Source organism: Chenopodium quinoa, unplaced genomic scaffold (genome assembly GCF_001683475.1).
Source record: "Chenopodium quinoa cultivar QQ74 unplaced genomic scaffold, ASM168347v1, whole genome shotgun sequence".
Taxonomy (NCBI): Eukaryota; Viridiplantae; Streptophyta; class Magnoliopsida; order Caryophyllales; family Amaranthaceae; genus Chenopodium; species Chenopodium quinoa.
In genome coordinates this window covers 922,283-937,374 of record NW_018744996.1, presented here as the reverse complement: position 1 = coordinate 937,374, position 15,092 = coordinate 922,283, and the positions used below count along the sequence as shown (strand labels likewise).

Genomic DNA, 15,092 nt, shown 5'->3' with positions numbered 1-15,092 from the left:
AAGATACTGTCGTCTGGCCGGCTGGTACCAGCTATGGTGACGGCTGCTTTGGCTGTTATGTGGCAGCCATCAAAGCTGGACTGCGCTTCCCATTACATCCGGCTGTTCAGCGGATTTTAGATGGGTATGATCTGGGGTTATGGCAGTTAGCCCCCAACTCTTGGGTAAACGTACTCGGCTATGTGGCCGGGTGCGAAATGTACGGGGTGGAGCCAAGCTTTGAGGCTTTCGCCCATATGAACTATCTCAGCCGGACCCCTAAGTCGGGAGGTACCGGCTGGTACCAACTAACAAGCCATAGGGGTTACCTTATGACAAAAGGTAAGGCGAACAAATGGAAGGATTGGCGGAACACCTTCCTTATTATCGAGGGTTCAGACACGGAGCTGAACAAACGCTTTAACAAGTGGAATAGGGATCCGCCTCTTCTCGCAGGCGGCCGCAGCATGCCGCCTGTTCCCCCAAAGGCTAAAAAAGAGATCCTAGACAAAGGACTCTTCAAAGTAGAGACTAGGGTGAACTCTACTTCAGGGGTACGAGAGCAAGTACCCCTAAACTGCGTCCCGAGCTTCAAGTGGCTCTATGACGAGTACTTCTTGGCCGCCTGTGGCCTCAGCAGTCGGTGCTCTAGAGGTAGCCGTCCTGACGAATACTCTGTTTTTTCACGCCTTGTTTACTTGGGATTTTTACTAACTTTGCTGTTTATTTCTTGCAGCTGACGCCATGAGTAAAATAACAGCATCCAAGACTGCAGCGACCATATTGCGGGCCTCGCTCATGAAACAGACGTATGCCGACTCCCCTAACAAGGAGGCACCCTTGGTAAGCTTTGAAAACTCTTCCTCTTTTAGTTGTCTTATGCATATACTAACTCTTTTTGTTTTCAGTCTGGCACTCCAAGGGCTTCTTCCTCGCAACAGCCGGACCCCAAGGCCCGGAGGACGACTGTTGCAAGCTCTCCTGGGTCTTCCAGGAAAACAGTGGCGGCTGAGAAGCAGCCGGCCACTTCTTCAAAAACCCAGGCGGGGCCGCCTAGATGTATGGACACTTGCTTGTAAAACTCACCCTTGCTTCCTTCTTGATTAGGTCTAACTTGTTTTTTCCTTTCGCTTAATGCAGCCGGCCCCCAGGGACTTGACTTGGTTGAGGTAGCCAAGTCTATGGTTAAAGTAGTTCCTCCATCTGACAGGGAGGCGGTCAAGGGTGCCGGCACCCTTGACCTTGATGGAATTTCAGGGGTCCTTGCTGAGGTATACTTAGTATATTTTTGAGCTTTTGAGTTCTAGGACGCCTGTTAACTTTTTATCTGGAAACTGACGCCTGTTTTTCTTTGTACTTAGGCCCTGCTCCGAGTCAACAGCCTACGCAAGCCGATTGATCGGAAAAGCAAAGAGGTAAAGGCCGCAAAGGCTATGGCCGCCTCCAGCTGTGATAAGGCAATGTTTCAAATTGCCCAAAATGAAGTACTGACCATTGATCTTCTTTATTATCAGGCGCAGGCGACCGCCGCTGTTCGGGCTCAGCTAGAGGCGGCCCAAAAGAAGGTTGACGAGCTGGAGGGGACCGTCACCAACCTTAAAGCCGAGCTGAAACCCCTTCGCCAAAAAATGCACTCTTACGAAGCCATGGAGAAATCTTTGGCCAACGTAAAAGAACGCCTGGTGAACCAGGAGAAGAGTCTTACCCAAGAGCTCTCGGATAAGGCCGAGCAAGAGAAACAAGAGCTCGTCCGGGAGATGGTAGAAGACTCCGCTCAAATCCAACGCATGACCTGGGAACGACTGTTCCCCAGTGCCGACTTTGCCTCATGGGAAAGAACGTACCGCCAGTGTTCGGAAATATATAATCAACAGATCCTGGCGGCTGCTGAAGAAGAGGCGTTGGATGGTGCGTTGGAGGAGGAAGAGCCGGTTGTGGCGCTTGTGCCACTTGGGGGTAAGGCATCAAAAGATGGTGCAGCTAAGGCCGAGTCCAGCAAGAAGAGTGCTGACCAGGCGGCTGCTGCTGATACTGAACTGCCCCCTTCTTAAGCTTCAAGTATTTTTTCTTTTCACGGCCTGCGTGCCGTTTGCTTTGTAATTACCCGGCCAGGGGGCCGGGGTTTTGAATATTCTGCTGGTCTTTTATGGCCGGCTCATTTTTAATCAAATTTTTGTTTTGGTTCAAATTTGTCTAAGTATTTTTAATTTGTTCACTAGACCGACTGTTGTGTATGGCCGAACGTTAAGACAGGTACAAATAGTAAGTATGCCGCCTATGCCCCTGGACGACTGGTTGTCTGTTTCCAGGATAGATGATCAGTCGGCCATTTAATCAATCGGTATTCAAACTCTTTATTCAATTTGACCAAGTAAATAGAATTACCTAGTAGCCAAGGAATTAAGTAGGAAAACAAGCGGCGGGTACCGGTTGTTTCCCTTTATTGCCAATGTTGGCTTTTAACTCGTTATTTGTTAACCTAGCAAGAGTATTGGTTGAGAGCCTTTGTTTATTAAAAACAAGTGGACGACTCATACCTTTTAGGCTCCATACTAAGTTTGAGTGACTATTAAGTTTGAGTTACTTAGTCTTCGTCACAATCTTGATTGAGTAGTAGAGGTATCAGGCGGCGTAGGCAGACTAGACCCCTTGATTCACCAATGTTTGTTGGCTATTAACTCAATAGGTTATCCAGTAGGAATAGGGGTTCGAGTGCCCTTGTTTGTTTAAAACAGGCGGACGACTCAAACTTTTTAGATTCCATACCAAATTTGAAGGAGTGACTATGAGTTAACTTTGGAGTTACTCAGTCGCCGTCACTTTTGTTTGAGAGGTAGAGGTACCAGGCGGCGTAGGCCGGCTAGACCCCTTGATTCGCCAATGTTTGTTGGCTATTAACTCAATAGGTACCCCCTGCATTTATCCCAAGTAATACAGGCGGTCATCTGACTCAGATGTCAACTGCTACCACTGGTTTGGTTAGTGATAGAGTTATCCTTGTCTCAGAAACGGCTACGTGGTTGTCCTTGGGGACAGTCGTATAGGTGCCGTGTAATTAGTTTATAGAACAATGTTCCACCCAAAAGGGAGCTGCTCTCTGCGACGAATTTCATCCGGAGGGATGCCGTCGGACGCCTGCTATGATGTTGGGACAGGTCGAATTAGTTTTGTAGATTTGATCAGGTGGCTTGGCGCCTGGTCTGATCATTCGGCCGGTGGCCTTGGTAAGTTCTTGGTGAACGTAGGTGCTAAGTAAAAGAAGGGTAGCCGCCTGTTAGTCACAGGATCGGCCAGGCCCTAATCTTTTTTAGCTAAGTATTGTGAGTAAAATACTCGATGGAGAGTAGCCGACTGTAAAGGAACAGACGGCATGCCCCTCTGTAGATAAAGAGTAAAACTCAATGGAGAGTAGCCGACTGTAAAGGTACAGACGGCATGCCCCTCGTAATACAAAATTGAATAGTAAGTGCAAACTTTATTAAGTAGCTCTTTACTTTACATCATTCAGAAGAAATATTTTTTAAGGTTATCTACATTCCAGGTTCGAGGCAACGGTTGTCCGTCTGGTGTTTCCAGACGGTAGGTACCGTCCCTGACTTCCTCATAGATTCGGTAGGGTCCTTCCCAGTTGGGAGTTAGTTTGCCAGACTCATTAGCCCTACCGACTGCTTCCATCTTTCTAAGTACAAAGTCCCCTACTTTGAGTGGACGCCTGTGTACTTTTTTGTTGTATGATCTAGTCATTCTCAGGCGATAGATCTCATGGCGCAAAACAGCATTGCCCCTCTTTTCAGGAAGTGAGTCTAATGCCAGGCGCATGGCTTCCCAGTTTGCCTCTTCGTCATATAGCATTACTCGAAGAGTCGGCTCGTAGTGTTCTATTGGAAGAACAGCTTCTGCACCATAAGTTAGGAGGAATGGAGTTTCTCCAGTCGCCCCTTTTTCAGTCGTCCTAATGGCCCAAAGAACATGTGGTAGTTCATCTGCCCATAGGCCGCCTGCTCGTTCAATCTTTTTCTTGAGACCGTCTGAGATGATTTTATTAAAGGCTTCTACCTGGCCGTTTGCTTGTGGACGGCCGACAGATGCAAAGTAATGTGCAATTCCTTGGTCTCCCAACCAGCTTTTGAGAACAGGCGTCTCAAATTGGGGACCATTATCAAAAACCATAGACATGGGAACCCCGAACCGAGTGATGACGTTTTTCCAAATGAATGAAATTACATCTTTCGTCTTGATTCCCTTTACAGCCTCCGCCTCTACCCATTTAGTGAAGTAGTCAACGGCAACAAGTATATACCTTCTGCCGCCTGTAGCAGGCGTATATGGACCCAGAATGTCCATGCCCCACTTAGCAAACGGCAGTGGGCTGTGAATGGTAGTGAGGTCAGTAGCTGGACGGTGAATTAATTTGCCAAACCTTTGGCATTTGTCACATTTTTTCACCATCTCCATTGCATCCGCTTCCAAAGTAGGCCAAAAGTAGCCCTGCCGCCTTGCCCTTTGAGCAAGCATCCTACCACCTATATGGGAAGCACAGAAACCAGAGTGAAGATCATCTAGTATCTCTCGTCCCTTTTCAGGAGTAACACACTTTAAGAAGGGTTGAAGGTACCCCCTCTTGTGAAGTTCTCCCTGTATCATTTCAAAACAGGAGGCTCGTTTTTTCAGTGCTGCCGCCTGTTGAGGATCATCCGGCAGTGTACCGTTTGTCAGATATGCCCTGATTGAATCCATCCAGGTTGAGCTTCTGTCTAGGATTCCAATAGGGTTTTCCTCGATGCTTCTCTTCTCCATTACTTCCCAAAAAACAGTTCGAGGAGTATCGGAGGAGGCGGATGATGCTAATTTCGAAAGTGCATCTGCCTGGTTGTTTTCTGATCTCGGCACTTGGATCAGATGGAAATCCTCAAGGGAGCCGACTGCTTGTCGGACCGCCTGTAAATACTTGATCATGGCCGGATGTGTTGCTTCGTATTCGCCATTGTACTGACTCACTATCAATTGTGAATCAGAACAGGCGTCTATTTTTCTTGCCCCTGCCGCCTTACACATGCGGATCCCGGCTAGTAAAGCTTCATATTCTGCCTCATTGTTTGAAGCCTGAAAACTGAAGCGTAGGGCATACTCAAACCTGTCGCCCTCTGGAGATTGACATACGACGCCTGCTCCACAACCATTTGAAGTAGAGCTTCCGTCCACATATACCTTCCAGACTTGGTCTGGAACTTGAGAGTCAGGAGGACGAGTCATCTCTACAATAAAATCAGCAAAGGCTTGCCCCTTCACTGCTTTTCTAGGCTCGAAAGTAATTTCGAGGCTCTGTATTTCTATGGCCCATTTGATCATTCGGCCTGACGACTCCATGATGGTAAGTGGCCGCTTGATAGGTTGGTCTGTATACACGACGACTGCATGTGCCAAAAAGTAGGGTTTTAATTTTTTAACAGCCATGAAGAGTGCAAGACCAAATTTCTCCACTAGGGGATACCTCAACTCGGCATTTTTCAGTACGTGACTGACAAAGTAGACCGGGAGTTGACAGCCGTCCCTTTCAGCAAGGAGCACAGCGCTTAACGCATGATCAGAGACGGCCAGGTACATGTAGAGATTTTCTTTGGGAAAAGGGCTGACCAGCCTCGGCAAGGAATGCAAGTGAACCTTTAATTTCTGGAAGGCGGCCTCAGCATCCGGCCCCCATTCGAACCTTGCCTTTTTCTTAATTGCCTGGAAAAAGTATAGGCATTTGTCGCCTGATCGGCTTAGGAATCTCCCCAAGGCCGCCAGACAACCCGTTAACTTCTGAACCTCTCGGACGGTACGAGGCGACTGCATGTCAATGACCGCCTGTACCTTCTCAGGGTTCGCCTCTATTCCTCTCTGGTTGATAAGGAATCCGAGAAATTTCCCAGACTCAACTCCAAATACACATTTCTTGGGATTGAGCATGACATGGTGCCGCCTGAGTGTGGCGAAAGTTTCTCGGAGGTCCGTCAGATGATCTTTCTGAAGTTTAGTCTTGAAAATCATATCATCAATATATGCCTCGACGTTTCTCCCAATCTGATCAAAGAACACTGTGTTTATCATTCGTTGGAAGGTAGCCGGGGCATTCTTAAGACCAAACGGCATGACCGTGTAACAGTATAATCCCTGATCTGTGACGAAGGCCGTCTTCTCCTGATCTTTCTTCCATAAAGGAATTTGATGGAAACCAGAATAAGCGTCCATAAAACTCATCAAGGCATGGCCGGCTGTTGAGTCGACCAGGTTATCAATTTTAGGCAGAGGGTAACTGTCTTTGGGGCACGCCTTGTTCAAGTCTGTGTAGTCTACACACATTCGCCAGGTGTCATTCGGCTTTTTAACAAGCACCACATTTGCAACCCAATCTGGGAAGTAACATTGCCGAATGAACCCTGCATCAAGTAATTTTTTGACTTCGGCGGCTGCCGCCTGACTTCTTTCTTCACCATGGTTCCGCTTCTTTTGCCGTACCGGCTTCTTTTTCGGATCCACAGCGAGTTTATGTACTGCCAGATCAGGACTAATGCCTGGCATTTCATGGACTTCAAATGCAAAGATGTCCTTGTACTCTTTCAACAGGTTGTGAAAGTCGTCACCAAGGTTTCTCAGAGCAGTCGTCCCAACTTTGACTGTTCGGTCAGGACGGGAGTCGTCTAATATCAGGTCCGCATGCTCACCAGCCGGCTGAGGGCGGAACTCATCCGGCCGCTCCTCTGCCAATGATTGCTATTTTCTTGCTTTTCTTGCGGACTCTGTTTGGGACGCCTTTCTTTTTCTGTCGCCTGTTTCTTGAACAGGCGCACTCTCCTTGACATTGTCAAGGTCTGTTTTTTCTCCACTTGACCTAGTGGTCATAACAGTAGGCTTGACATCCGAGAGATAGCACTCTCGGGCCATCCTCTGATCTCCCCTTAGGGAGCCGACTGTTCCATTATCCCTTTCAAACTTAAGCAGCATAAGTGACGGGATTATAACAGCCTTGGAATTATTCAGGGTTGGTCGACCCAGAATCATGTTGTAGGCCGAGAGTTCCTCTACCACTAGGAACCGGACTACCATGTGTCGTCCTTCCCCTTTTTCGCCCAGGCGAATGGGTAGATCTACTCGTCCCAGTGGGTGGACGACTCCTCCTCCAAAACCTATTAAAGGGTGGGAGGCCGGATGTATGCAGTTTGTCTGATATTTCAGTTTTGACAGACATTTGCTGCTGATGAGATCTGAAGAGCTCCCGGTATCTATGAGGATTCGGCCAACTCTCTGGTTGGCCACTTTACATTCAATAACGAGAGGGTCGTCATGCGGCCCCCTTATTCCTCCTAGATCCTCTTCAGTGATGACAATCTCAGGAAATGTATATTTGGACGGCTGTTCTTGGTGAACGGAATTTACATCTAACCGCCTTATATTATCTTTGTTGCCCCTAATAGTGGGGCCGCCTCCTGAGAAGCCGCCTGCAATGGTGTAGACGACTGCATCATCTGTATCGGAACTGTCGGCCTGTTGATTCTTTTTGGCCGACTGCTTTTTTGAGGAAGTATTCCCGTAGATTTCTTGACATAAGTGTCAAGATCACCTTGATCAGCCAAGCGGTCTAGGTACCGCATGAGACTGATGCAGTCATTGGTGTGATGACCAATGTCATCATGATAAGCACAGATTTTGTCTTGGTTCCGGTTGCTCGCGGAACCCTTCATGGGGAGCGGCTTCTCAATTGAGAGCCGTCCCTTTATTTCTTTTAGGATAAACTGGTTATCCTTGTTAAACACATACTTTGGGGAGTATGGTTTGAATTCTTTTTTCTTTTTCTGGGCCGGCTGTTTAGAGGAATCAGCCGCCCAGACCTCTTTTCTTTTTTCATCTTTGTTGGACGACTGTTTCTGTCGTCCCTCTCTTTTGTCGAACCTCTTCCCGTCCGACTGTTTCATCGTACACAGATCAGTCGCCTGTATATAGGCTTCTGCTTCAATCAAGGCCTCTTGAAGAGTCGCCACCCTTTTTCGAACTAAATCAAATTTGAAGGTAGACCCGTCTTTGAGACCTCTAAAAAAGTCAGTATAAGCTACCTCATCCGGTAACCCCTGAATCTGTATTCTCATCAGGTTGAACCGCCTGATGTAGGAACGAAGCCCCTCTTTCTCGCCCTGCTGAATTGTTCCCAAATCAAGGGTCGTTTTCTTCGCAGGGATGTTCATTGCGAAGTTGGAGGCAAATAAGTAAGCAAGCGTCCTGAAGCTGTTTACACAACCAGTCGGCAGGTTGCCGAACCATTGCTGTGCAATTCCCTTGAGAGTCGCTGGGAAACATTTGCACCAAGTGGGATCATCCAACCCTTGAAGGTACATCAGGTTGGTGAATGCCATCAGATGGTCTTCTGGGTTAGTAGTGCCGTCATAGGCGCCTACTAGAACATTTTTTACTTTGGCCGGCTGAGCGGCTTCAGTAATTTCCTTGGAGAAGGCCGACGGCTGTTCACCAAGTCTAAGCAGCCGTAGCTGCCAGTCCATAGGTTGGACGTTTTTTGCTGCAGGTCCACCAAATGGAGGTGGCTGCATAAAATACTGTTGCTGCGGCACAAATGGTAAGTTTGGTACCGCATGGGCACTATGAAAGCCGGACTGACGGGAGGTGCCGCCTGACTGACTCTCATGGTACGACTGAGTATGCCTCATCGAGGCATTTCGCAAACTGTCCTGAAGATTTGAAGTAGAAGCCGACTCTGATAATCGGTCACTCTTCTTCTGCTCTAGCAGGTGCCGAGCATCTGTGAACGTTTGCTTTGACCCGTCCGCCTGAATATGACGAACCGGTTTCCTATTTCCCGTAGGATAATGGAGTTTTGTGAAATCAAGAGCAGACGGCTCCCGCTTCTTGGATTTAGGATGGGGAGTCGCCTCTCGCCCTTGAACTGGCTTCCTCTTCAGTGAAGTGGAAGGTTTCTTGGCCGACTGCTCTTTGACTGAAGCAGGCGGTTTTTTGTTGATCAACTCTTGGATCTCTCCCTTGAAGTCCCTCATGAAGGTCATGAGTTCGTTCCTTGTGATGGGAGCAGACCCATCAGTCGGCTATTGCCGAGCAAGCGGTGCGCCTGCTGGCTCGCTTCCTGTTTGAGGATACTCCCGTTCCCTCATTTCGGTATGACGGGTACGTCGGGCCCTTAGGGTCCCGTCTGGAGCTGTATGAGTTTCAACTTCAAATTCACTTTCGGTATCATGGTCCGACTGAACTTGAGGGTCGTCTAGGGGACGCCTCTCTTCTGGAGTCGGTACAGACTTGGATGCCATCTCTGAAGTACTCTCCCACAGACGGCGCCAAATGTTTCGGGGTTTTCTGATGTCCTGCGGGAGAGTTACAATTCCGAGACTGGAACCGGACGCCTGTACCTGCAAAATAACGGAGACTCCTGAGAGCTCCGCCTCCAACGGTCAAGTTAGTACCTGATTAAGGAGTAATTAATACAGAAATTATAGTAATGAGATCTCTCTAGGTGAGAGTGCTTAGTGTTGGTAATCTGCGTCGTTAGCGAGATTAGCCGGTTGTTAATAACTCTGTTCTTCTCTGCTTGATCTCTTGATTATTCGATCCCATGATTAATGAGGATTAATCGAGTATTTATAGCCTTGAGAAGCGTGCAACTCTCTAGGTTTAAGGTAAACCTAGGGCTGATCGGGCCTCTAGACTGAATTGGGCCTTGATGGCCGGTTGTCCCATTTGGCATGGGTGGACACGTGGCGTGTCTATAGTGGTCCGTAGAGGACATATCTGTGATTGACACGTGGCAGGCTCCTGTTGGCCTTCGTGAAGGACACGTGGCGGAACCTGGTTGGTCCACTTGTCAGACGGTGATTGGTGGATAAAAATCCCCTAATCACAAACTGTTAATTGTTGGAAGCTCAAATAATAATTTTAATGACATTGGTTCTAATTATATTTTTTGAAGCATTGGTGCTAATTATATACTATGAATTTTTTTTTCTTCAGATTTCATTAATATGCATTCCTTAAATAATTTTCTTTTGACTATTTCAATTATTAATTGTAAGTAATTTGGTTCATATAGATCCTTAAATGTAAATTACTTTTATATTTAATTATAATCTTTATATACAATATAATGCAACAGAAGATAAATTACAAGAAAGATTAATTCTAACCGTGCATCGCACGGGGATAACCTAATATCTATAACAATTACAAACTTTAAAATATCTATAATGTTATTAATGTAAGACCTGTTTCAAAAACCATAAAAAATCAAATGAGACAAACAAATACGAACGGAGTGAATTCTAGGCAACAATCGCTCAAGTCTTCCGCGCTAGGTTGGAACAACGAAACCATTATTGTCTTCCAGTAATCATGCAACATATGAAGTACACTCATTAGTCGTACGCGTTAACTTTAAGTAATCAAAATTACATAAAAAATTCACCCACTCTAGTATTTAGCATTAGTACTAGTATTACCACTTGACCAATATAGCCTAATAGAGTAATAACTTGAATTCTTTAACCAACCTGACGGTTATCCCACCGTTCATCTGACGGCGACTGTTGTAAGACAGCTAAACCCCTTTGGCGGCCCTTGACCTCTTCCCTCATCTTTCCCACTTTCTCTTCTTTCTTTCCCCTTCATTTTTTTTTTGACTTTTTCTCCATTTTTCTTCCCTATTAAAATCCTTATTACAAATATTATTTCTTTCTTTCATACATCAAATCTTGTACTACTGTATTTTGTCTTTCTTTGCTGATTTTGTTATTCTTTTGTGTCACTTTCTGGGTTTAGTTGTCAATCATTCCCTATTTTCTGCTGGAATACTCTCATACACCACCAACTTCTATTACAAAACTTTTTAAGTTTTTATTAGATTTCCAACTATTTTTTGTTGTTTTTGAGCAGGAAATTTAAGGGTTCTTCAGCTTATCATCCAAATCTTTCAGCTTTATTCATTCAGAGCTCATTGGATCTAGTAAGCTGCAATTTACCTTTTTCCATTTCTGGTATTTCATTTCTTTTGTTACTTTCTACTTTTAGAATGTTACAGCACCAAAATCCCTCCAATTTTTGCTCCTTTTGAATGTGTATTATGCTGGGTTTTGATTGAATTTCATTGGGTTTCTGATAATTGGGTTTAGTTCAGTATCCTGTAAAACCCTCAATTTTGCTGTAGTTTATGAGCTAAATTGCTCTGCTTTAGGTTTTCCAGTTGTTGATTTGTATTTTTTCTTGATTCAATCTACTGGATGAATTATTGATCTGAAATCCCACCTGTTTTAGTTCATCTTCATTAAGATCCAAAATTTTGTTCAATCATGAAACTGTGTAAAATGGCTTACGATGTGGTCATACTTGTATCCTTTATGGTGTTTCTAGCCTCCTTTCTTGGGAGAGCTAATGCTGCTGCAACTAATTACCTCATAGATTGTGGATCCTCTCAAAATACCACGGTAGGGGACCGAGTTTTCATGGCTGATCGATACTCGACTCGATTTCTTTCCACTCCACAAAATGTTTTGGGGAGTATTTCTGCCAACTCTACCAATTCCTTCTCTAATTTGTCTATTTACCAATCTGCTAGAGTTTTCACTGGATTGTCAAAGTATTCACTGCCCATCACTCAGATGGGGAGATACTTTATTCGCCTTTATTTCTATCCGTTTGATCACGAGTCATACAAAATGAGCAAAGCTGAGTTCAGTGTTTCTGCTCAAGAGTTTACACTCCTCAGTGATTACACTCCTGAGAAATCTGCTGGTATGAAAGAATACTCGGTGAATGTGACATTGAACACCCTCGTTATCGCCCTCAGCCCCTCGGTGAACTCATTCGCTTTCCTGAGTGCATTGGAAGTTGTCTCAGTCCCAGATTTACTCATTGCAGATGATGCCAGCTTAGTCAATCCGACTGGAAGGTACAACGGCCTAGTGTCACAAGCATTAGAGACGGTTGCTAGGGTAAATATGGGTGGACCACTTGTCAATTACAATAATGACACCGTTTGGAGAACCTGGGTTACTGATGATAGTTTCTTGCTGAATAAGGGTTCTGCTGTAAATGCCAATAGTACTTCAGTTGTCAACTATGAGCCGGGCCATGCAGCGAGGTACAGTGCTCCAGTTAGTGTTTATGGCACAGCTAAAGAGATGAACTCGATGAGTAGTCCCACGGCTAATTTCAATGTTACATGGGAATTCACTGTGGATGTGGGATATCAGTATCTTGTGCGCTATCACTTCTGTGATATCGTGAGTACATCCTTGAATGAGTTGTATTTTAATGTTTTTCTTGACTCTTGGATTGTTTCTCGTGATACCGATCTTAGTACTATGACTGGTGCTTTGGCAACCCCAGTGTTTATGGATGCTGTTACACCATTGACAACCAGCAACAAGCTTCGGGTAGCTGTTGGTCCATCTCCTCTATCTAATACGTACCCTCAAGCGATCTTGAATGGTCTGGAGATTATGAAACTCAATAACTCCGAGGCCAGCCTCAGCGGGAAGGTTCTTGTCCAACCTCCATCTAAGAGAAGCTCGAAAGAGATAGGGCTGATAGTGGGTCTTGTTGGAGGTGTTTCCATCCTTTTACTGGCTGCTATCCTTATCTTCTGCTGTAGAAGAAGAAGCAAACTTAAGCGTCAAGGTCTTTCAAAAACATGGATTCCTCTATCCCTTACTGGAGGGACTTCCCACTCAATGGGAAGTAAATTCTCCCATACTACAGCTACAAGTGTTGATTACAACTTGAGTTATCGAATCCCTTTTGCAGTGGTTCAAGAAGTCACAAACAATTTTGATGAGAGTTTAGTTATTGGAATCGGTGGTTTCGGGAAAGTCTACAAAGCGGTTTTAGCTGATGGTACAAAAATTGCTGCTAAGAGGGGTAATCCTCGGTCCCAACAAGGTCTTGCAGAGTTCAGAACTGAAATCGAAATGCTTTCACAGTTCCGGCACAGACACTTGGTGTCCTTGATTGGATATTGTGATGAAAAAAATGAGATGATTCTGATCTATGAGTATATGGAAAATGGGACCCTGAAGAGTCACCTCTATGGCTCGGGTCTTCCTAGTATGAGTTGGAAGCAAAGGCTTGAGATATGCATTGGGGCAGCTAGAGGGCTCCATTACCTCCACACTGGCTATTCAAAAGCTGTAATCCATCGCGATGTAAAATCAGCTAACATTTTGCTCGATGAAAACTTCATGGCAAAAGTCGCTGATTTTGGCCTTTCAAAGACAGGACCTGAGATCGATCAGACCCATGTCAGTACAGCTGTCAAGGGTAGTTTCGGATACCTTGACCCCGAATATTTTAGGAGGCAACAACTTACTGAGAAGTCAGATGTATACTCATTTGGGGTTGTCTTATTTGAAGTGCTTTGTGCAAGGCCAGTTATAGACCCAACACTTCCAAGGGAGATGGTGAATTTAGCTGAATGGGCAATGAAATGGCACAAGAAAGGGCAACTGGATCAAGTTGTAGATCCCACTCTTGCAGGAAAGGTCAAACCCGAGTCCCTCAGAAAATTCGGAGAAACAGCTGAGAAATGTTTGGCTGATTACGGTGTTGACAGGCCTACAATGGGAGATGTGTTGTGGAACTTGGAGTATACTCTACAACTTCAAGAAGCCGTTATTCTAGATGATCCTGAAGATAACAGCACCAACATGATTGGTGTTCTGTCTCCTCAAATCCACAATTTTAGCGAGAATGATAACAGTGTTACTTCTGTAGCGGAGGAAATGACCGCTGTTGAGGATCATTCGGGTGTTTCAATGAGTAAGGTCTTCTCACAGATAGTAAAGAGTGAGGGTCGTTAAGGCGTTCACACTTTTTCGAAGTCTTGAGAGATACGATGCTTCTCTTTCGATTAGTAAGAACTGCAGGTCATACTTGAATTACCAGTTTCATATGAATTGGACTCAATAATTTTATTTCTGTACAAAAGTGATTGACTAAGGCATCAAAACTATATTCTGAGTTCTGAAACCTGTTGGTTAACATTCAGTATCATATCTTTTTTTGTTTTTTTGTTTTTTTGTTTTTGTAATGTTCCCCTTTGTATTCTTGTCCTCCCTGTAATGATCTGGTTCCTTGGTTCTTAGATTAGACTTCCAGGAAAAGTTAATGCTATTATCGATGATCATACCCTAATAATTGTATCCTTGTTGCAGAATGATTTGCACCAATTATATTCTTCATTATGAATTCTATGATTCTATAGTGTACTTTTTAATAAAGTCTGTTTGTTCCCTTGTGGTGTGTTAAATTCTCTATTGTTAGCATTAAATCTTTTTTTTTTTGACGAGGCATTAAATCTTCACAATATTGAATGTGACTTTGTTCATTTCGCCTTATAAAAAGTCTTAAGGAAATATTGATAGGTTCAAATATGGTGATCCTCCCGCACCATCAGCATGACCTTAATCAGTCGACAATCATTGAACCAACTCCAACTCGGCTTAGTCGCCTTCACCAACGGTCCAGCACCACCACCAAGATGACCGCAGATGCTCGTGAGTCGTGACTATATGATGCATTAATGATATACTCCGTGGTACAAACTCTCTGGATTTTTTTATTAGCCGATTTTTGAAGTTTTCAATCCTCCCGAATTCACATGTAGAATATAGATGACTTGATGGAGTGGGTTATGGGCACATGGTAGTTGCTAGCAACATTATTTGAAGCCTGAAATTCACATGTTAAAAGAGACCATCTTATCCAAGCAAGTGCGCGTGATTGCAGGAACAGCTTGATTAATACGACTAATCACAATTCTTTACAGTAACCTAATTTCCACAATTCCACACTCTTCCCATCACCACAAAGGCACAAAATACCAAATTATTTAGAGGGATGTATATACTTTGTAAGTGCATAATTGTGGAAGCCGGATGCACAAAGAAAATGTTAAGTAGCGTTTTTGTAAAAAAATCAACAAAAAAATTTCAGCTACCAAAAGTGATAGGCGTGACAAAAATAATACTTAAATAGATTTCCTAATTATGTAGTAGGCTAAGTCAAGGTCGATCCCACATAGAAAAGATTGTTTAATAAGCAACTTTTATCAATGACAAAACTGAAAA

At 44.6% G+C, this 15,092-nt stretch overlaps 1 protein-coding gene across 1 annotated transcript; it reads left to right on the top strand.

The window, feature by feature from the left end:
* Window positions 1–10,452: 10,452 nt before the first annotated feature.
* On the top strand, window positions 10,453–14,256 carry LOC110707233 (receptor-like protein kinase HERK 1). The gene has a single exon (XM_021885245.1). It carries the CDS (start codon window positions 11,316–11,318, stop codon window positions 13,821–13,823), a length of 2,508 nt encoding a protein of 835 aa, XP_021740937.1. The 5' UTR covers window positions 10,453–11,315; the 3' UTR covers window positions 13,824–14,256.
* Window positions 14,257–15,092: the final 836 nt, after the last annotated feature.